We start from the raw sequence: 24,034 nt of genomic DNA on the forward strand, positions 1-24,034 counted from the left end.
GCTACACTATGGCAAATGGAAATGGGGAGAGCAAGCGCTGCTGACAACGGTCTTCTTTTAAAGGCAAGAACATTAAAAAACCAGGGGCTTCCTTACATGGAGAGCATGAGCAGACCATCTAAAGGCAAAGAAGATAATCTGCTCATGCGTCAGGATCGCTCTCCAGCGATCCGTGTAGTTGGTGTGGGGGAGGCGTGCCTCCGATCAGCCTACTTTGCATGTGGGAGTGTTGTGAATCGGGCACCCACGGATCAGAAAAGATCAGAAATATGTTTCTGGAAAGCAGGGAGTTTGCATTTCGGAATATATTTCTGAAAAAGTGAAACATGTTTGATCAGATGTTTGAGGTAAAAGGTAAAATGGAAATTATAGTTTCCAGACCGGTTAGCCAACATGGCATTCTGATAAAGGAGTTTACAGAATTTGTCCATCGCTTCGCCCTCTCTGCCAGGGGGTACAGATGCGTAGACACTAACTCTGGTAGACTTCTTCAAGGTGGATTCGACGACTAGGGACTCATGAAGAAGTTGAAGTTTGTCAAAACCAGGAATAGGAACCACTCGATATAAAAATTCCAATTTCTGAGGAGCCACAGGAATAGATAGTGATGTTTCCAGATTTTTATAGAAAGTCTCTCTCAAAATGTCATAAAGAGGAAGCTTGAGAAGTTCCTTTGGTAGTTGGTTATAGTCTAAAGCTATAGTAAACTGCTTACTATGTTTAGAGTCCGCTTCAAGTGGAATAGAAAGGGCTTCAGACATTTGGCAAAGAAATCTGGGAAAGATGGACTTTTCAGAAAAAAACTGCAGGTTCCTGAGAAGATCGTTGAGGTGAATCAGAACCAGAAGAATTCTTATCAGCAGAAAAGAGTGGGTCCTGCTCAGACTCTCCCAACAAGTCTGAATCCTGGAAGGAATGAGGATGGTGTTGAAGGCTCGAGATGCTTCATCTTATGCAATGCCTTCTGGGACCGCTCCGGAGTCACTTCTGGAGATGTTTGCATCGAGGATGACTGGTGTCGTGGAGCTAGAGGCATCAACTCCCGTGTCGAAGGTCACCGCACCAGTGTAACATCAGATGGAGGTGCAGTCAACGTGAAGTGCTCAGATCGGACTGGCACCAGGAGAGTCGGTGTCGACATGGGCATAAGCTGTGTTGGCACCACCATCTGGAAATGCTCACCCAGTTCCTCCTGTAGCAAGTTGTCAAGTTTTTACTTAAGGGAGAGCATCGGTACTGCTGGCTTCTTTGCCAATATCTTCGGTGCCACGCTGAGCTGTGGCAATGAGGAGGCCGATGTCGAGGCACTCACCGATATTGGATCGGGGCCCTTATGGGACTTTTTTGTGGTCAGCATGACTTGACTCAATGCTACTTTGACCTGAGTCCCAAATGGAGTAGGGGAAGGCTTCTTAGCTGGCTTACTCACTGTGTGTTGTGACACCAGAAAAGTCTCAGTCGGTGTTGAGATACGTGGTGTCGTCTTGGTTGGTGCCGCCGGTGTCGGTAGCGATGTCGGCTCCCCTTCCATAGCGACACTGAATAGTCGTTGCTGTTGTAGAAGGCGGTTTTTCAATGTTCTTTTCTGCAGCGAAGAACAACATGTACAGGTCCTGGGACAGTGCTCTGGGCCCAAACAATGGAGACACCAGCAATGTGGGTCAGTCATAGAGATGGGCCAAACACAGTGACCACACTTCTTGAATCCTGTCAGCGGGCGTGACATTGACAGGAACACTGCCTGAGCCAAATTGAAATTGGTGGCCAAGGCAGTCAAACAGGCCCCGCCAGGCCAAAAATCCGCAAGGGAGAAAAACAAGAGGTTTTTTTTTTTTTTTACTGAAGGCAAGGTGAAAGAAAAAAGAGAAAAAGAAATATGAAAATGACTAAAAAGTCACAAACGCGCGAGTGAGAAGGCAAAAATATTTTCAATGACCATTGAAAAGCATCTTCTTAGCTCCATTGAAACTAAGAAACTGAGGGACCGCACACCTACGTCGGGCGGGAAGGCATTCGTGTATGCGCGGTGCGTATTATTTCAAACTTTCTAAAGACTTAAAAATGGCGATGCACTTTTGAAGTGGTCCATACTGGGGCTCCGATGGCAACGTCACCCATCAGTGAGAATATGTTGCCTGCTTGTCCTGGGATAAAGTGTATTAAGCGGTTTACAATCAGGTACTCAAGCATTTTTCCCTATCTGTCTCAGTGGACTCACAGTCTATCTAAAGTACCTGGGGCAGTGGAGGATTAAGTTACTTGCCCAGTGTTTGAACCCACAACATCAGGGTGCCGAGGCTGTAACTCTAACCATTGCCACACTGTCCTCCAAATTAGAGTTGGAAAAAAAATTCAAGAAAACAAAGCAGTATGATAAAAAGTCTTTAATAATATAGAAGACTTTGGTACCAGCAAATGAACTATATGTTATTAAAGACTTTCTACCATACTACTTTTTCTTGATTTTTTCCAACTCTTATTTTCTGACCATGGTTTACATGCTAACACGTATATATCCTGTGTAGGCCTAAGTGTGCACAGTTTCAGTCTAGGTGCTTTTTCTGCAGGATTTGTTCTAATATTTTATAGACAGACATCTAGGCACTTATATGTCTATAAAATAGGCAACTTGCCATTAATTTACCCTTCAAATGTCTATCAAAAATGCTTAGTACATAGGCCCCAATATATGAAAATCAATCCAGATTTTAGCTAAATTTCAAATACTACTCACAGCTGACCATGTCAGCCCACATAAAGATCAGCTGTTTTCACAAGAGACATATAAGATGATCCCATTCAAAACTGGTAGCATCTTATCTCAAAGCCATTTGGTATGCTGATTTGGTCCACGTGACATTGTTAGTAATGAATTATTTTCACACTTTTGCCTAACAGGCTCTTTGAAACTGCAGTAGAGTCTACAGCTTTGGCCTTAAACTGCCTATGATGGGTTTGTTAGCACAGAAATGTGTCCACCATGATGGTCTTTCCAGCACTTTACTGCCCTGGAGCATTGTGGTCCACAGGTTTTTATATAGCTGAAAAACAAATACATTAGATTAAAATAAATATTGATAGAAAAATATTTTATTTATTTGGATTTATTAACCACCTTTATGAAGAGATTCACCCAAGGTGGTGTCCAGCAAGTAACATAAAACTTACAATTAACAGTGTAACAGTAGTAAAAATAGACCAAATATAAACAAATACAATGAGTGAGGTAAACTCAAAATCAGCAAAATAAAACTTAATAATAGGACTACCATGAAACAGTTTAAAAAATATACTTATAATAGCACTGAAATTCAAATAAGAGAACACATCAGAATATTCAAATAACAGATATGATACTATTATTTTTCTTCAATACAGCTTATTCTATACCTAAGGAGCCAAGTGCAGTTATTAGATGGGGACAAGATATATAGTACTAGTCAAATGGCAAGAAGATTATAAATTCTACTAAACACACCATTTCCTTAGATTCTATAAATGATGCACATTTCAGTGCGTAAAATTGTGTGCTATCCTGATATGTGCTTGCAACTAAATTGGCTGAGCCAATTAGCACCAATAATTGGATGCTATCAATTATTGGAATTAATTGGCAGCAATCTGGATTTGTACGCACATCTTGCTAAGTAAGCGCTATTTTATAAAGATCCACATGCAACATCTTATAGCACGCAACTCAAAAGGAGGCTTGGCCATGGGAAGGGTATAAGCGGGTATCTGTGCCTAATTATGTGCCAAGATGTACATCAGGTTTCATCTCAAAGAGCTATTCTATAAATGGTGACCAGCTCAGAGAATACAGAATAGTGCTCCATGTGGAATTTTTTGGGGTGCTGCTTGAGTGCCATTTACTGAATCTAGGCCCATAGGTTTATTCAATGGTATGGAAATCTTTTATTTTATTTAATTATTTATATTCGCATATCCTACAATTCTATGCAGAATACAAATTATTCAGGTACTCAAGCATTTTTCCCTATCTGTCCCGACGGGCTCACACTCTATCTAATATACCTGGGGTACTGGGGTATTAAGTGACTTGCCCAGGGTCACAAGGAGACGTGCAGGATTTGAACCTACAACCCCAGGGTGCTGGGGCTGTAGCTCCAACCACTGCACCACACTCTCCCCAAGTAAGCAGTGAGACCTTGTTAGCACTACTTACCAATGATTGCTCAAGAAATCCTCAGTATAAATTAGAGATGAATGTCTTTTTTTAGCATTCAGAAGTGTGAAAAGCTACCAGCTGCTGATATCAAATGAAAGATGTAGATACATTTTTTTTTTAACTTTCAGTAGTTATAAATGAGAAAGTGCCATGGGGACATGTTAATTCCATCCTGTCAATCACTAAGGGGACAACAAATGATAATTTCCCTGCACAGTTTGGCATGGATAACACAGATTTGCACTTTGGGATTTCTTAAACAAACAAAACAGAAACCCTACCCTGAAGCGGCGAGTCCTGGACAACTGTAACAATCATGATGCCAGCCATGGAAGTGCAAGAGAACAAAAACCCTGTCAGCCCATCTGCATTAGGGCGTAGACTTCAGTAAATGGCATTCAAAGTCAGGATAATGTGCACTAAGCATGAATTCTATAAAGGCAGTTCCACACAGAACTGTTTTTTAAAAAAATACTAGCTTAAGTTATTTTCATGCTTAAGGTGTGAGCATTTACATCTGACAAAGGCTGGGCAGCAACAGATGGGCAGTGTTGGAGGTGGAGGATCGCGTTTTATGCAACATCAAATTTATACTGGGAGAAGAAAGGACCGGCAATCTACTTCTGTCATCTGCCAGGAAAACTTGATGATGTCCATCAAGTCACTAGGATTCGAATACGAGTCAGTGGCACCTAACAAAGGCTAGTGTAAATGTTCGTGCCCAACTACTGTCGGGCATGGAAATGGAAATACCGTAGAATGTCGATTATCCTAACGCTGATTATCCGGATTGCTTCTGGGGGTCTCAGTTTATATTCGAGTTCCTCCCGAAAAACCATTCCTATCACCCTCCCTTCCACTAGTGTTTCTTCTTTGCTTCTGCTGCTGTTGCCATCAGCTCAGCCAAGCTCCCTTCCCCCCCCCCCGAACCTGGAGACTTTCCCCCACCATCAGCACACCCCCTACAAGAAAAGAGAGCGTCCTCCTCCCTCTCCAAACAGACACCATCAACCACCTCCCAGACCCTTGTTTCCCTGGCGGTCTAGCGGCGCGCTGGGGTAGGAGCAATTCCCACTCGCTCCTGCTTATGCTTTTTCAGCGACAAAAATAGCTGCCGAGACTTCCAATGGCAATCTCGCGAGGCTACTCATAGCCACATGAGACTGCTGCTGGAAGTCTCAGCAGCTATTTGCAGCGCTGAAAGAGTATGGGCAGGAACGAGTGGGAATTGCTCTTGCCTAGGGAAACAAGGTAGGCCTGGGGCCTTTCCTCTGGGTTCGAGAGGGGGTTATTGGTGCCTGTTCGGGGAGTGAGCGCATCCCACTTTTCTTGTCAGGGGGGTGCGCTGACAGTATTTTTAAACAATTATTATTAAAAAACAAAACAAAAAATAATTAATGTCCAATCATCCGGATTTTCGATTATCCGGACTGCTCTCTGCCGAGGTTAGTCCGGATAATCGATGCTCTACTGTATTCTATAAATCTGCAGCTTAATCCTGGGAATACCCAGGATCCACCTATGCCACGCCCCTTTGGATTTGCTTGCAAGAGAAGTTAGGTACTCAGTTTACAAATAGGAACATAAGGCAGATATATGCAGAACTGCCAATTAGTGCTTGTTAGATGCAATCCCCCCCCCTAATTGTGCACATAGGAATGCCTTTGTTCTTCACTTTTAAACGTATGCATGGATTGGCATCTATCTTTGGGTGGCCTTCCCTCCAAGGCCAAACACAAATCTTGTGAGGCTAGGACTTGAGGGACTGGATTAGAAGGCAGAAGACTATTCTCTGCTGAGTGACATTCACAGTGCTGGAAAAACAGAGTTAGGGCATAAGCTCTGTGTGGCCTTTCTGTGAGAAAGGAAAAGGTGCCAGTCTGGGCCAGTGCAGTTATTAGGTAAGACTAGGCAACCACCTAGGGCAGCAGCTTCTTAGAAGCGGTAAAAAAATAGCTGCAGTCAAAACAATACTCAAAGAACCATCACCATATAGTTTAACCTGCCTTTTTTATATGATGTTTTTGTGATAACCATGATTGTTGAGTTTAATTATCAAAATCTTCTGGGGAGGATTTACATTCTAGGGCTGTACATCACAAACTGTGTGCCTCCTGAGATTTTAGGTGTGCCGCGAGACACTGGGGAGGAGGAGAGGCACCAGCTAATTGCCTATAGGATCAGCCAGTGCCTCTCCTTCTCTCCACGTGTCTTCCCTGTCGGCATCTCCCCACTGGCGGCTCAGGGCGCATCTGGAGGGCATTTGTTCATGCGCAGATATCGACGTGATGGTGTCATGCATGTGCCTGATATCATTGTGTCGACATCTGCGCACTTTCGGATACCTCGAGCTGTGGCCACTACGTTTAGTGTGCCACGGCTTGACAACATTTGCAAGACATTGTTCTAGAGGCTTGAAAGTTAATGTAAAACTGAAGGTTTGATTGGGCTGCCTGCTATCCTTACATCTGCTCTGAACCAGCATCATTTACCGACAACAGAAGAAACCTCCCCCCAAAACCCTGCTATTCCCAGGGCTGGATTAAAGGATAGGCCTAAGATGCACATGCCTAGGGCCCAACATTGTCAGGGGGGCCCCAGGGCCGGTGTTATAGGGAGCAAACAGGGCAGCTGCCCTGGGCCCCACAGATCCAGGAGACCCCGTGGTCCGAAGTGCTTTATTAAAAAGCTAAATTTTCCTTTTCAGAGGGGTCCAATACGGCAGCCGCTCTCACAAACTGCCGGCGGCTGCCCCGAAGCTTTCCCTCTCTGCAGCTATCTGCCCTGTCGGAAAGAGGAAGTTGCGGCAGAGAGAAAACTTCGGAGCACCCGCCAGCAGCTTGTGAAAAATGCTGCCATGTCGGACCCTTCTGAAAACGAACCTCCCGGACGACGCTGCCTGCGCTTCCGCCGCACATGCCTCCACTGAGGGCAGACGAGATCCATCCCCACTGGATCTCAAGGGTTCCAGTCCTCCAGTGCACCCATCTTCCTGCTGCTGCTGGGGCTCCCGGTTCGGATCTGCGCAGGGAAAGGAGCTTTAACTGATGGAGAGGAAGATGATGCGGGAAAATAAAATATCATGGGGATGGCAGGTACGTTTCACTTAAAAGCAATCTTCTGCAACTGCCAGCAAATAAAAATGGGCAGGGTTTTGTTTGCCAGTGACAGGAGGCTGCCCATTGATCCACACACCCCAATCCAAGGCCCTCCCCAACCATAAGCCTGATTTGAATTTCCTTATTGTCTGTCGATCTTGTTTTGTTTCATGTTGGATTCTTTGGACTGCTTGCCTTGTTGTTTTGTTACAAGTTAACATACATGGAGTGGAACATACTAGAGGAGTTACAGATTTGGTTGTTTATACATAAATATGGGTTAAAGTTGGCAGTTGGGAGGCGTTGTAAACTTGGTTATTAATATAGACATATAGTATTTTGGATAGTATTACTGCTTTACAATATATTTGAACACTTTTATATACGTATTGAAAATGTTCAGAGTTAATGTCCTGGGTAAGTAGGTGGGAAGGGAAGGAAGGGGGATTTGTTTAGAGATGTTTGGGATTGCATAGAAGAAAAACTGTGCACTGGTATGCTAATCTTTGGTTTGAATTAAAAAAAAAAAGAAATACAGGTGGAAATAAAAAAGTAAATAAAACAGATAAATGGGGGTGGAGCAGGGGCAGGGTACGGGCAGGGCCAGGGGGGCCCAGTGTACTTGTGTGCCTAGGGGCCCTCAAAGAATTAATCTTGCCCTGGCTATTCCATCTTAACTTTCCACTCAGATTTTCTTTCCATCTTCAGGATATGTAAATGCTTATCTTTACTTTTGCCTTTTTTTGTGTATTTAGAAATTCTTCACTAGCATGATTTTTGTATAAACTGGCATATAACCTCCACATTAATTATAAGAACATAAGAACATAAGTAGTGCCTCTGCCGGGTCAGACCAGAGGTCCATCCCGCCCAGCAGTCCGTCCCCGCGGCGGCCCAACAGGTCATGACCTGCCTTAATCACCAGAAGGGGCCCCCTTGCCCCCTAGGTTTCTCATCGAAGTCCTATCTTCCCATCAATGTCCTAACCCTCCGGCCTTGCACCTGCACGACCTGGTGAGCTGTCTATACTTATGCAACACCCCAGCACCTCCCTCAGTACCCCACGATCCCCTTTTCCCTCAGGAATCTGTCCAATCCCTGTTTGAATCCCTGTACTGTACTCTGCCGGATCACTTCCTCCGGGAGCGCATTCCATTTGTCCACGACCCTTTGGGTGAAGAAAAACTTCCTTGCATTTGATTTGAACCTATCTCCCTTCAGTTTCTCTGAGTGCCCCCTTGTACCTGTCGTCCCTTTTAGTCTGAAGAACCTGTCCCTGTCCACCCTCTCTATGCCCCTAAGTATTTTGAAGGTCTCTATCATATCCCCCCTGAGCCTCCTTTTTTCCAGAGAGAAGAGCCCCAGTTTATCCAGCCTCTCAGCATATGGGAAGTTTTCCAGCCCTCTTACCAGTTTCGTTGCCCTCCTTTGGACTCTCTCAAGAACTGCCATGTCCTTCTTGAGGTGCGGCGACCAATATTGAACGCAGTATTCCAGATGTGGGCGCACCATCGCTCGATACAGCGGCATGATGACTTCCCGCGTCCTGGTTGATATGCCCCTCTTGATGATGCCCAGCATCCTGTTGGCTTTCTTCGAGGCTGCTGCACACTGTGCGGATGGTTTCATGGATGGATCCACTAGCACACCCAAGTCTCTCTCAAGTCCGGTGTCTTCCAGCAATTTCCCCCCCATTTTATACTCGAACAACGGGTTCTTTTTCCCTATGTGCATGACCTTGCATTTATCTACGTTAAAGCGCATTTGCCATTTGTTTGCCCAGTCCTCCAGCTTATCGAGGTCCCTTTGCAGTTCCTCCCACTCCTCCCTGGTCCTAACTCTGGCGCAGAGCTTGGTATCGTCTGCAAATTTTATAACCTCACACTTTGCCTCCGTTTCCAGGTCATTGATAAATATGTTGAAGAGTAGCGGCCCCAGCACCGATCCCTGCGGCACACCGCTCGTGACTCCCCGCCAGTCAGAATATTGGCCCTTTACTCCGACCCTCTGTAGTCTACCTGACAGCCAGTGCTTGATCCATCTGTGTGCATCCCCGCCCACCCCGTGGTTCCACAGCTTCCTAAGCAGCCTTTCATGTGGCACCTTGTCAAAGGCCTTTTGAAAATCGAGATAAATGATGTCTATGGGTTCCCCTTTGTCCACCTGACTGCTTATTCCCTCAAAGAAGTACAGAAGGTTTGTCAGGCACGACCTTCCCTTACAGAATCCGTGCTGGCTTGTCCGCAGTAGGCCATTTTTCTCGATGTGCTCGCAAATGCTGTCCTTGATCATTGCTTCCACCATCTTCCCTATAACTGAAGTCAGGCTCACCGGCCTGTAGTTCCCGGGGTCACCTCTCGATCCCTTCTTAAAGATAGGTGTGACATTCGCCAGTTTCCAGTCCTCTGGTACCTCTCCAGTTTTCAAGGATAGGTTGCAAACATGCTGGATTGCGCCCGCTATTTCCTGACTTAGTTCCTTTAGAACCCTTGGGTGGATCCTGTCCGGTCCCGGTGATTTGCCGCTTTTCAGTCTGTCAATCTGCTTGAGGACATCCTCCCGACTTACCTCTATATGCCCCAATCTTTTGGCCTGCTCCCCACTCATGAGCTCCTCTGAGTCCGGTATATTGGACGTGTCCTCGCTCGTGAAGACCGACGAGAAGAACGTGTTCAACCTCTCAGCTACCTCTTTATTCTCCTTAATCACTCCCTTCCTATCCCCATCGTCCAATGGCCCCACCTCCTCTCTCACTGGTTGCTTCCCCTTTATGTAACTGAAGAATGCCTTGAAGTTTTTCGCCTCCCTGGCCAGCCCCTCCTCGTATTTCCCTTTTGCTTTTCTAATCTCTTGGTGGCATTCCTTTTGGCATTTCCTGTGCTCCTGGTGATTTTCCTCCGTTGGATCCCTTTTCCATTTCCGGAAGGACACTTTCTTGTCACTGATTACCCTCTTTACTTCAGGTGTCATCCAAACCGGGTCTTTTGACCGCTTGTTCTTGCGGCCTTTCCTGAAACTTCTAACACAAAACGGTGTTTTCCTTCTTTCTTGGGAGCCAATAGGATATGTAGGGAATATTAATTTGTATAAGAAACTAAAGGAGCCTTACATAAATTGAAAAATAAAATGGTACTTTTATTTTTTACCTCTCCATCAGCTCTGGCAATTGGTGAGTTTAGAATAAAATCCGGAGGCACAATGACATCCACCAAGGCAACTGCATCATCTTTCAACTGTTTAGAAATAAAGCACAGAAACTTGGCAGTCATTTTCCATTCCCATGGTTACAAATGCGTAACTGAGCTGAGAAGAACTGTTGCTACAACTTGCTCATAAACGGTAATTGGAGACATTACATCTACACAAATCCATTACAAACATACACTGTGTCTCATTATTGTCCTGGGAAACAATTATATGTCAGTTTCAAACATTTTCAATGCTGTACGTGAAGCAGAAGCATTGTGGAATTTTAGGTTATATCATACAAATTTATAATTCACACACAGATCTATAAGAGGGTTTGGAAGACATGCCGAAAAAGATCCCCCATGATGTAAACAGCAGCCCAGTCTCTAAAACATTGGTGCTTGTCCCATGTTTTTTTTTTTAATTCTGATGCTGTTTCTCAATCCAACCACCTCCACTGGGATGCTGTTCCATGTGGCTACCACTATTTTATAAAGAAGCGATTGCCAAATCTGTTCTGGGGGAGCCCTAGCCAGTCAAGTTTTCAGGATATCCACAATGAATATGCCTTAGATAGGTTTGCATTCCAAGGAGGCACAGTATGCAAATCGACCTCATAAATATTTATTGTGAATATCCTGAAAACCTAACTGGATGGCAATCCCCAGGACAGGTTTTGGGAATCACTGCTTTAAATAATAATAATAACTTTATTTTTGTGTACCACAATACCATAACAGTTCTAAGCGGTTCACAATAAAGAGACAACTAACAACCAGTGACGTACAAGCAGCAAAAAAGTACAGAAGAAGATTATGAGGTAACAAATTTGTCAAAAAGATAAGTCTTTACTGATTTCCTAAAAGATTGATAGAAAGAAGCTTTAGAAATAGTTTCGCTTAGCCAAGTATTCATTTTACCAGCTTGAAATGAGTGCGTCCTGTCTAAGAATCTCTTATAGAGGCAAGATTTCAATGTAGGAAAGGCAAATAAGTGAGATCTACGAGTACATTTAGTGGTATGGGCCAGCTCAAAGTGAGAGGAAAGATAAGTTGGGGCCATAGACTACTTAAAAGTGGGCCCCCCTTTCTCCCTCATTTAATGGCCCCTAGTTCCTGAGCCTTCTTTCTATTGAAAAAGGTCTGAGTCTCCTGTATTTAAGAACATAAAAATAACCTTACTGGGTCAAACCAATTGTCCATCTAGCCCAGTATCCCGTTTTTGAGGAGGCCAATCCAAGTCACAAGTACCTGGCAAAACTCCAAATAGTATCAATCAAAAAAGAAAAAAGGAGGTATGAAGGATAATTAATACAAAAAATTATTTTAATTTTTATTTAGTACCTAACTTCCTATTTATAAAAACTATTATTACTAATAACCCACATAAGAGAACTTATTCTGAGCACACACTTTTACCCCAATATAAATAGATTAAACGTTTTCATTTAAATTTAAGAGGCTGGAGAATCATAAAGAATGCATAATTCTCAGTAAAGAGACCTCTTATAACTTAGATGTTACTTCAAGTCTTCATCCTGAATGCATATGATGTAATCATTTACTTCAAACCTCCTTCCTACCTCAAAAAGATTTTATTTATTTATTTGTTTATTTATTTAAATTAATACATTTATTTAAATAGAAACTATCAATTAACTTAACTAAGGGTGCAATTATTGAATCTTTTGACTAAAATAACTTCATGAATTTATCAATAGTATATAATATAAATATGACAAAAAAAGAGAGAGAAGAGAACAGCAACACTTATCTTAGTGGCTTCCCAGCCAGGACCAACGTTGGTGGGTTGTGAACTACCCAATGGTCAAACTGTTTTAGAGCGTTTCAGCTATTAAACTAGCTTTAATCGGGGGACAATGTAGTTGCTGTGCTACTATACCATGTCTCAACTTTGCCAGGGGGAGAGGGAAAGGGGATTGCTTTGGGGGGAAGAGGTGTGCTGGGGGGCAGACAGAAATCATGCTTTGCTCTGGGGGGGGGGGGAACAGAAGGGGGCCAAGGAGCAGGCGTGCAAGGCACAACAGAGAAATGCAGGCAGGGGGCCAGGGGGAGAGGGAAAGGGGGATGCTTTGGGGGGAGGGGTATGCTGGGGGGCAGACAGCAATCATGCTTTGCTCTGGGAGGGTGGGGGGGAAAGAAGGGGACAAGCAGGCATGGCACAACAGAGAAATACAGGCAGGCAGTGGGCCAGGGAGAGACACAGACAGAAAGAATGACAGACAGACAGGGGGCCAGAGAGACAGACAGAAAGAAAGACAGACAGCGTCCAAGGAGAGAGAGATGAAGAAAAAAAAAGAGACAGACAAGCAGCGGCCAAGGAGAGAGAGAGAAAGAAAGAAAGACAGACAGACACACACATCTATTCTAGCACCCGTTAATGTAACGGGCTTAAAGACTAGTATAATTATAATATGATTTATAGTGAATTATATGAGATTTTATAATTAACTGCCTATATGTATTATTTTAGATTTGCTATTAGTTTATAAATACCCTGTCATAAAAAAGCTCAAATGATTAACCATTTCATGATCTCATTATATTTTCATATAATTTTGTGTTAAGGTTAATATGTATCGTTTCTACAAATTTTTTTTTTTTAACGTAAGTGCTGCCTGGTTTAAATGTCTTTTGATTAGAAAAGTGAACGCTCTTTTTGAATTTTTTTTCAGTACATGCATTACATTTTTTATTAGTAATATATATTCTTTAGATTTTAATATTTCATTTTTGAGATAAATATTTGCAAAATCTTAGAAAAAGTTCTTGTCTAATTTAGAATGATTAAGTTCATATTAATCAAAACACATTCACAATGCATCATTTTATTTGCTCAATTTTATTGGAATTTCATTATATAGAATTTTATGTGCCTTCACTTATTTGATTCATATGGTTTTTTTTAGATAAATATTGTCCCCTGAAAAAGGCGACGCTGTCGTCGTAACTGGGTCCTAGTTGGGATTTTATTTTTATGACTTCATTTCAATAAAAGACTTGTGTTCTCACGCTGGTTGTGATGTCTCCAGTGCATCTTCTTGCTATCAATCTCATAGGGCTCCTTTTATGAAGGGGCGCTAGCGATTATAGCGCGCTTAGCACGCTACAATGCTGCGCACACTAGATGCTAACACCTAAATAGAGCTGGCGTTAGTATTTTCCATGTAGCGCGGGGTTAGCGTACGGCAGTGTAGCATGCGCTAAAAATGCTAGTGCACCTTCGTAATAAGAGCCCATAGTTTTTTGAGGCTTTGTTTCTTCTTTTTTGTTCTCTTTGGCATTAACTTAACATTTAATATGTCCATTTTTCTGCTTTCTTCTCAAAATCTACTATCTCTCATAAGAACATAAGCAATGCCTCTGCTGGATCAGACCTGAGGTCCATCTTGCCCAGCAGTCCGCTCACGCGGCGGCCCAACAGGTCCAGGACCTGAGCAGTAATCCTCTATTTATACCCTTCTATTCCCTTTTCCAGCAGGAAAATGTCCAATCCTCTCTTAAATCCCAGTACTGTATTCTGCCCTATAACGTCCTCTGGAAGCGCATTCCAAGTGTCCACCACACGTTGGGTAAAGAAGAACTTCCTGGCATTTGTATTGAATCTGTCCCCTTTCAACTTTTCCGAATGCCCTCTTGTTCTTTTATTTTTTGAAAGTTTGAAGAATCTGTCCCTCTCTACTCTCTCTATGCCCCTCATGATCTTATAAGTCTCTATCATATCCCCTCTAAGTCTCCTCTTCTCCAGGGAAAAGAGACCCAGTTTCTCCAATCTCTCAGCGTATGAAAGGTTTTCCATCCCTCTTCTCTGAACTCTCTCAAGTAACGCCATATCCTTCTTAAGGTATGGCGACCAAAACTGGACGCAGTATTCCAGGTGTGGGCGCACCATTGCCCGATACAGCGGCAGGATAACTTCTTTCGTCCTGGTTGTAATACCCTTCTTGATTATACCTAGCATTCTATTCACTCTCTTAGCAGCTGCTGCCGTCGGCTTCATTGACCTGTCCACCATTACCCCCAAGTCCCTCTCTTGGGTACTCTCATTCAATAACATCCCTCCCATCGTATAGTTGTACCTCAGGTTTCTGCTTCCCACATGCAATACTTTACATTTCTCAACGTTGAACTTCATTTGCCATTTTGTCGCCCATTCCCCTAGTTTGTTCAAGTCTCTTTGCAATTCCTCTCTCTTCTTCACTCCCTATTTCCATGGTCTGACATCTCTCTCCTTCCCTCCTTCCCCCCAGTGGTCCGACGACATCATTCTCCTTCCTTTCCCCCCTTCCCAGTCTGGCATTTCTCTCCTCTCCCTCCCATAATCTGGCATCTCTCTTTACTACTACTATTATTTCTACAGCGCTACCACACTCCCCTCCTTCCCTTCTATTTCCTGGTCTGATATCTCTTCCTTCCTTTAGTCATCTCTCCTCTCCCCCCAGTGTAACATTTTTCTTTCCCTTCCTCCTTTCTGGCCCCCCACCTCCCAGTCCAACATTTATCCCTCCTTTCCACATCCAATATTTTTTCTTTCTTCCTCCTGCATGCTTCTCCTTCCCTCCCCCAATCAACATCTCTCTCTCCCTCTATGAGTCCAACTTTTCATTCTCTGCCCTCTCCCGCTTCCCCAGGGTGTAACATTTCTTCTGTCCTCCCCATCCATCTTGCCCTCTCCATGAGTCCAACACTTTCTGCCTCCTGCATGCTTTCTCTCTCTATCCTTGCCTCTTCCCTCAAGTGGCATCCCTCCTTCCTACCCCAACCCAACATACTCTCTCCCCATGCACCATCTCACCCTCCCTTCCAGTGTGCAGCACCTTTCCTTTCCCTCCCTTTCTTTTTAATTTTTTTCATTTATTTATTGAAAATTATAAAACATCTAACTTATACAGTTACATACAAAACAATACATTTATACATTATATCTTTTTATAATAAATACTAAGAGTTTCCAAATTATCAATGATACTAATATATTTCAATCCTCCCATCCCTCCCTTCTGCCCCCATCCCCGATGGGAGGATGTGTGCAGGAGATTCATAAGATATAGGAAAAAGATTATATATTAAGAATCAATGGGACTATCACTTTGGGAGTTGATCCAGGTTTCATATACGCTTCAGATAGTGTTATAATTCAATATTTGGATTCTCCAGAGAGCAGTTAATTTAGACATCTGATGTATATATTGAACTTTAGCCAATAGTACTCGTAACACTGGTATATCTGATTGTTTCCAGGCAGATGCCAGGACAAGCCGTCATTATCATACATATCCATTTCTGATGTTTCAAAGGCAGGGTGTCTAACCCCTTATTCAGAAGGCAGAACTTCATGGTCTTAGGGATCAAGATACCTAGTACTGCCTCAATAAAGGAAATTACTTTGTCCCAATAACTCTGTGCTTTAATACAATACCATCAAATATGTTCAAAAGTACCTACTTCTGCACATCCTCTCCAACATTTATCTGATCCATTCCCATACATATCTCGCAACCGTGCTGGGGTATAATATCAACAAAAAAACATCTTATACCAATTCTCTATCATATTACTGGTAATAGTACCATATAGAAAAGAGTGCAATATTTTAGTCCATTCCTTAACAGAATATGATTTACCTATAATCTTTTTCCAACGATGCCTATATTAAAGTGGGGGATGAAGATGCTCCAATTGTGCATTATATAATCTAGTGATGCTTCCTCTCCCACTCTCTTTTATCATAGCCTTCCCTAAAGTTCGATTGTTGAGCAGTGGTAAATTCTTTAAGAACCACTTTTCTAATAAAACTTTCAATTTGTCTATAAAGCATTACACGGACTTGCCCCCAAATACATTACTGACCTTTTCTCCTTCTCAACTAACAGACACAAGAGAAGTTCACATTCCAACTTCGTTTCCCCCCCAGTGAGAGGTTGCAAACTGAAAAAACACCATGAATTCCTTCTCTCACACCAAGCAGCATCATGGGGTAAAGACCTAGAACAATTACTTTCGCCCTCTACTTATGAGGAATTTAGGAAACGTCTAAAAACACACCTGTTCCTAAAACATCTTGACAACTGATCCACTTATCTCTTTCCTCTCAATAGCGACCTACTGTCCTTTTGATCACTTTTCTCCTCAACAATGAATTTCCTGTCTAATTACTTCTCTTTCCTCTTCCCCTCTTGAAGTCAGTCAATTTGTACCTTTGCTTAATCTTTTGTAAACCGCATAGAACTTCACGGTATTGCGGTATATAAGCTGTTGTTATTATTATTATTATTATTATTATTAATAAAACAAAGCACTTAATGCAAGACCATATTCTTCTCTCAATAGCTCAAAGGGGACAATTTTTTCATCCTCTAACAATTGGCCTAGTGTTTTAAGACCTTTCTTCCCCCAAATTTGAAAGGCCATTTCAACTTCTCCTGGAGTAAAGCTAGGCATATATATAATAGTTGCCCCCTTGAAATAGTTTTTATTTCCATAGCATCGCCTATGTACCTGAATCCACACATTAAGAGTATGTCGCATTACAGGGTTAGATTTCTTAGCTATTACAGAGAGTTGTGGGAGTTGAAGCCAAGGTATCAACCATAATGGAAGCACACCCAATATCTCCTGTTCCATACATACCCAAGATTTTCCCCTATCCCATTTCCAATTCACTAGATATCGTAATTGGGCTGCTTGATAATAATATTGGAATTGTGGTACTGCCATTCCTCCCAACTTTCCCTCCCTTTCTGCCAGGTTCAGCAGCACCTCTTCTCCCTTCCTTTTACCTCCCTCTTATCCAGCAGTACCCCTTCCCTCCTCCCCCTGTCCAGCAGTACCCCTTCTCTCTTCCCTGTTCCCCATGTCCAGGAGTACCCCTTCTCTCTTCCCTCCTCTCCTATCCAGCATTACCACTTCTCACTTCTCTCCTCCCCCCCTGTCCAGCAGTACTACTTCTACCTTCCTTGCTCCCCATGTTCAGCAGTACCCCCTTCTCCCTTCCCTGTCTAGCAAAACCTCTCCTGTCACTGCTAGCGGCAGCTCACTGTGTGCTTTTAACTTCGGAACACAGATGCCGCTAGCAGTAGTTTAGCCCGGTTTCATCAGGCAGCCTCGGGGCCATTGCTAGGCTGGCCCACTTTGATGATGCGATGAGGGCCGGCCTAGCAAAGACCCCGAGCCTCCCTGATGAAACCAGGCTAAACTACTGCTAGCGGCAGCTGTGTGCTGAAGTTAAAAAGCACACAGAGCTGCCACTGCTGGTCCGGGGGCACGGAGAGGACGAAGACAGGAGTCCCAAGGGTGCGGAGACGAGGAAGGCAGGAGTCCCGGCAGATACGAGCAACGAGGAAGGCAGGAGTCCCAGCAGATACGAGCAACGCGACAGTAGAAGTCAGCTGACACAGGCACCGGTGCCTCTCTTCCTGCCCTGAAAGCCGCAGCACACTTAAAATCTCAAAAGGCACACTAGTGTGCCGCAGCACACAGTTTGCAATACACTGGTTTATATCAAATGTCCTTGAGAAAACAGTACTAACCTAACTACAGGGCTTTGTGAACAGACAGAAAGCCCTCTCCATCTACCAGTTTGAATTCAGAAAGTCTCCCAGCACAGAAATAGTCCTGATGGACATCATAGATGACTGCTAGAAACTACTGGATAAAGGAGACGACATACTATTAGTTCTACTGGATCTAAGTGCAACCTTCGACATCCTTGACCACCCCCTCCTCCTCTCCTCTCCTCCCTCTTGACCCAAAGATCCCAAAGTGTGCTGCTGGGAACAGATATGTCAAAACCAATCAAATATGGAGTACCTCCAGGTGCTTTGTTGTCACCACTGCTTTTCAACCTATACTGTATATTAGACCAGTAATAGACATTGCCCTAAAATACAAGATCCAAATTCACTCCTTTGCAGACGACATAAAACTATACCTTCCTCTAGACTTGGCACGTGACACTTAGATCAGGAGGTTACAATGCTGCCCGGCTAAAATTAAAAGTTGGATGACTTTAAACAAGCTTCAACTACATGCCTCTAAAATAGAACTCCTCTGGATACTCATCTCTTTGGTGGGAAACCAGTACCCTCATAGCCAAAGGCCAATTACGAAGCCTAGCAATGACAACAAAATATGTATTTCGCCAGACAAAATAACTAGAACTTCAGCAGTGGGTATATTTTTTTTTAAACAATTATAACTTTAAATTATAAACTCACCTCTGCACAAAGATCTAGAATAGTGTTCTGAATTACTCTTCCGGGCTGCTCACCTACACAGTATCCCCCTGAAAGCACAATGTAATATACATTTGTCAAATTTGGACACAATCTTGCTTTGTCTCCCCAAAAGGGAGTACTGTTTCATATACAAAATACGAGAGGGGTTGCTGAAAAGTTCTCAGACCAACCAAGAAGAGAATGATTTGGATATGGTTTAATCAATGATCTGAAACAATGTTAAAAACATCGAATTTCGTTTCTGAAAATTGGCACTTACCAGTTACAAGGGCAAAATAATACTCAGTAGTGCTGCCCAATTCATAATTCGAATCAGTTCACCGATTCACTTCGGGTGAATCAATTCGAATCGATTCAAAACAAAAAAAAAATTGGCTTCCCGATTCGGCTGACCCTCCTCCCTCGCTCCCTAAAGCAGGAGTGGCAGCACTGCTCTTGCTGGCCGGACGCTGCCGCACCTGCTTTAGAGGGCGAGGGGGGAATTTTTGGCAAGGTACAAAAATAGCAGATCTAGTGAAAACATACTTAAAACACCCATTTAAAAAATAGTGCCTAAGTGGGCCATGGCAGGATCAGGGCACTATTATAGAATTCAGGGAATCCGTACCCAACTGGCATACCAGAATTTATACTTGGTTTCAGCTGGTGTAAGACTTCGTACCCAATGTTAAGCATGAATCCCGGTGCTATGGACCAGTGTTCTTCAACCTTTTGACAACTATGGACCGGCGGAAATAAAATAATTGTTTTGTGGACTGGCAGTTCAAGAACACTGGGCTAAGTCGTGCCCATCTCCACCCTTGACACCGCCCCTATAATAGTACTAATTGTAACACCATTTTTTCCATTCATTTTTCATATATACACACACATACAATATAATTGTATTAACAACACATAATGGTTGACCACAAAATTAAAATACACAAAGCACACTATATGCTTTTCAATACTCATTCCTACCGGAAAACAGATAAACCCATGCAAATGCAGGATCAAGAAATAAAAGTACTAATATTTACAAACAAACCCCTAAGACGCAAGACTCTGCAAGCAGTACAACCCCAGAGGAAAAGAAACAAATGCATTTCTTCCTGAACAGACAGCAGATGTAAATCAATCACTAAATAAAAAAATAAAAGCATTCCCCATTCTGTTGTTGTCTCTCTCCCTCCATGCTGTGCCTTGCCTTCTGGCCTGCCCCCCGGTGTTATCTTCGGGCCGGTCCACAGTGCGATCAATGTGGCATCTTCGGGCTGGCTACCTGAGTGCTGCAGTGCACAAATCTGTGGGCAGCGGCTCCTCGCGCGCCTCATCTGGAAGCTTTCCCTCTGACGTAGCGACGTCAGAGAGAAGGCTTCCGGTTCAGGCGCAGGACGCGTGTAAGAGCCTTTTTCCACAGTTTTGTGCACTATAGCACTCAGGGAGCCGGCCCGAAGATGCCGCATTGATCGCACTGTGGACCGGCAGCTGCAGAACACTGTCTTGGGTCCGATGGAGCTGCCGGCCCTGTGGACCGGCAGAAATTTTCTGCAGATCGGCACCGGTCCATGGACCGACGGCTGAAGAACACTGCTATGGACTATTCTATAAAGGTTGCTGATCTCAGAATGCCCATTATAAAATACCATTTAGCACGGACATTTTTATGCCAAATTTTGAGCAGCATTATGGAATATCCCCCTAAGTGTGAATTCTGTAACAGCTATTATGATTGTAATTGTCATTATAGAATATGCAACTAAAATTGATATACTTTCAATGTCTTTTCCACTATATATACAAATTACATTGAAAATAGAATATACTACTGTATATCATCCACCCCCTATCTCTCTCAGTATCTTATATCTATAGGTGGATATATAGCCTCAGAATTAGGATGACTGCTTTGTCATATGTATCAATAGCAGTATATTTTACCAATTTCAATCACAGGCTATACCACCTCCCCCTTCATTTTATATCTATATCTATATTTTTTTTTATAACTTTTTTTCCTTTTCTATCATTTTTCTTTCTATTTACTACCTTAAAAAAATTTGTTAATCCGTTTAGGGAGGGCTGATTTCATAATACTTTTATCGAGTTAGTGTGTTTAAGAAGAAAAATTCATGAAATTATCTACAAAGAGTGTGGACTCTAACTCGATAAAAGCATTATGAAATCAGCCCTCCCTAAACGGATTAACTAATTTTTAAAAAAGTATTTATTGAGTTTTAAGGTAGTAAATAGAAAGAAAAATGATAGAAAAGGAAAAAAAAAGTTATAAATAATATATATATATACATATAAAATGAGGGGAAAGGTGGTACAGCCTATGATTGAAACTGGTGAAATGTACTGCTATACATATGACAAAGCAGTCATCCTAATTCTGAGGCCAATTCAGGAGAGAGAGAAAGAAAAAATGAGACAGTGGCCAAGGAGAGAGACAGAAGGAAAGAAAGACAGACAAGACACAGGGGCCAAGGAGAGAGAGAGAGAGACAGAAAGAAAGTGCTACTGCTGGATAGGGGGAGCAGGCAAGGGGTGGTGGTTGACAGCCGAGGAGAGAGAGAAACAGAAAGACAGACAGACAGACAGCAGCCAAGGAGAGAGAGAGAGAGAGAGAGAGAGACAGAAAGAAAGACAGACAGACAGAAAGTGGCCAAGGAGAGAGAAAGAAAGAAAGACAGACAGACAGACAGAAAGAGGCCAAGGAGAGACAGAGAAAGAAAGACAGACACACCCATCTGTTCTAGCACCCGTTAATGTAAGGGGTTAAAGACTAGTAATCCATAATAGCCATCAAGCACAAGTCAATGGAAACAAGGCTTGAAATTCAATGACACTAGAAAGAAACCTGGCATTTCAGGGTTTTTTTCCCCCTTTCCTTTCAAGTTAAACTCAAATTTAGCTAAGTTCTTTATCAGTTTTATTCACATCAGTCTTTCGGTACCTTTACTTTGGATGGTTCATTTTGCTGAGTCTCTAGCAGGGACTTTTGGGGCTTGAATACTAGACTAGAACAAGCTAAGAACTATGATTTCTCAAAGTAAATCTTAATGTCACTGTACCTCCAAGAACTGCTTCCAGGACAAAAGGGGACAGAAGGATTATTGAACACAAAGGCCTAGATTCACAAAGCAAATCGATCGTGTACTGATCGGTTTGCGACCCCGCACCCATTCACTAACCTTACTCCCGATCCAATTTCTGCTCGATCCGATCTGCGCATGCAAATGAGGAGGAATTGCATGCAAATATAGGAAGGAAGCGATTCACAAAATAAAACTTCAGGAACACCGACTGGGCTGGCAGATCAAAAGAAGCAACTGCTGGGGACCAATCGCTCACCGCCTTTCCGACTGTCTACTCTCTGCCTGAAATCCCAGTCCTGCAGCCCCCTTTCCCTCCCCTGCTTGTACTGAGAGCCAACGCATGCGTGGACTATCTACAGGAAAATAAAATGGTCCGCGCATGTGTCCCAATCACTCTGCAGCGATCTGTCCAGTGACTATGTGGGCATGTCTCAGAGTGCATTAATTTGCATGAGGAGGCTTGCTGAATTGATCACCCGAGAAGCCTCGTAAACGGATTGGACATGGATCGCTCGGCAAAGGTAGGCTTCGTGAATCTAGGCCAAAGAGACAATCAGAAAACAGAAACTAAGATTAACAGAAATACAAGACACAGCTAGACATGGGCTGGCTATAGCAGGCTCTGAAGAGGTAAAATAGGTCTTCCTAGAAGGCAGATGCCTTCTAATTTGAAAGTCACAGGTTGAAGGCTGGCTGGTGCCCTGATACCATTAAAACAGAGAAAAGGCTGAAATTTAACAGAAAGCAGCTTGTCATTTACATTTCCCATGCAGTTTCAAACAAATGCATATCCCTACCAACCAATACACCAGCGTCTAGATATAGAATATAGAGCTCATTGCTCTTACCTTGGTACAGTACTACCATGTGTTTACTTAGAGACCACAGACCATAGAGAGCACATAAGCGCTTTAACACTGGCTGAAGATTAGATGGCGTGCTGGAATCCTGTATAAACTCATGATATCTCTGTAGCACTGTACATTCAATATAAGCTAAGGCCAAAGTACGACAGTGGTATACCTAGGAAACAAAAAATAAAGTTTATTTAAAACAGTAGGTGACATATTCATAAAGAAAACACATTTTAAAGACAACATACTGTAAATTACGGCAATGTGAGTTCTGCCTCAGTCTAACCCTTGAATCATTGATTTAATTTTGCTCTCTACAGCAGTTAATACAAAGTACTGTAACTTCAAATAAGATATTTTGTCTTTGAAAGGGCCCTATTTATTAAAATGTGGTACAGTTTTCTATTTACTGGGTGCTACTTGACAATATCAATGCAAAGTAAACTGCAAATTCTCTGCATTGACTGTCGAGGGCATGCCAAGCGTCTATGTACTCCACTGAAGATAACACCACCTTATAGAAAGCTATGTTAACTATAAGGTTCAGTTCCTGACCTTTCACTACTTCATTCCACATCTGGCTGTGAACACAGGAAACAGCATGTGCTGTGAAGCCACCACACTATTAGTGAAGGTCCATGCTATCAGAATTCTAATTCCTGCATGCATGTGGAGCAGTGTCCCGCAAACCTTTTCAAGTCACGGCACCCTAAAGGTAGGCTCGAGGCATCCGGAAGTGTGTGGACATTGCCATGATGACGTGTACGAAGACCTTCCAGACAGGCCAGGAAATGCCAGTGGGGGGGTGGCAGCAGGGAAGAGGACCGGAGAGAAGGAGAGGCACCGGCTGATTGCCTACAGGACGCTCCTCTTGCCGCGAGAAGCACATCCTGTAGGCAGTCAGCCAGCACCAGTGCCTCTCCTCCTTCCCAGTATGCCGCGGCACATCTGAAATCTCAGGAGACACAGTTTGCGATACATTGATGTGGATGCTATTTCTGTAAAGAATGCAACAAAACTTATATGCTGATTATGTGCATAATTTATTAGAATAGCAGCATATGTATGCACCTATCCACATAAATGCCAAAAGTGTACCTAAGTGCTATTTTGTAAATATGTGCATGCTACATAACACATATTTTACAAATAGGTATACTTGTGGAGGGGCATAATAAAAAAAACGTCTAAGTCCCCTTTTTGCCTAAGGCCCTAAACGTTGAAAGTAGAAGTAGGGAAAATGTCCATTATCAAAAAAAAACGTCCAAAAGGAGGTTTTTTTTGATAATGGCCTGCCTCTACGTTCAGCTGTTTAAACGCCCAGACCACCACTACGTCTAAACTTATAAAAAAATCCTAAGCCC

At 43.0% G+C, this 24,034-nt stretch overlaps 1 protein-coding gene across 4 annotated transcripts in view; it reads right to left on the reverse strand.

Annotated features, from left to right (window-relative positions):
- Positions 1-2,200: 2,200 nt before the first annotated feature.
- The window catches only part of ACOX3 (acyl-CoA oxidase 3, pristanoyl), a 158,159-nt gene continuing 136,325 nt past the window's right edge, over positions 2,201-24,034 (reverse strand). For all 4 annotated transcript variants that reach the window (XM_033950119.1, XM_033950109.1, XM_033950138.1 and 1 more), the window contains exons 15-18: positions 22,665-22,839; positions 18,713-18,780; positions 10,434-10,520; positions 2,201-3,041 (exon numbers count right to left, since the gene is read on the reverse strand). In XM_033950119.1, coding sequence (XP_033806010.1) covers positions 2,922-3,041; positions 10,434-10,520; positions 18,713-18,780; positions 22,665-22,839 — 450 coding nt within the window. In that variant the 3' untranslated portion in view covers positions 2,201-2,921. The remainder of the gene's footprint in view (positions 3,042-10,433; positions 10,521-18,712; positions 18,781-22,664; positions 22,840-24,034) is intronic.

Source organism: Geotrypetes seraphini, chromosome 1, assembly GCF_902459505.1.
Source record: "Geotrypetes seraphini chromosome 1, aGeoSer1.1, whole genome shotgun sequence".
Classification (NCBI taxonomy): Eukaryota; Metazoa; Chordata; class Amphibia; order Gymnophiona; family Dermophiidae; genus Geotrypetes; species Geotrypetes seraphini.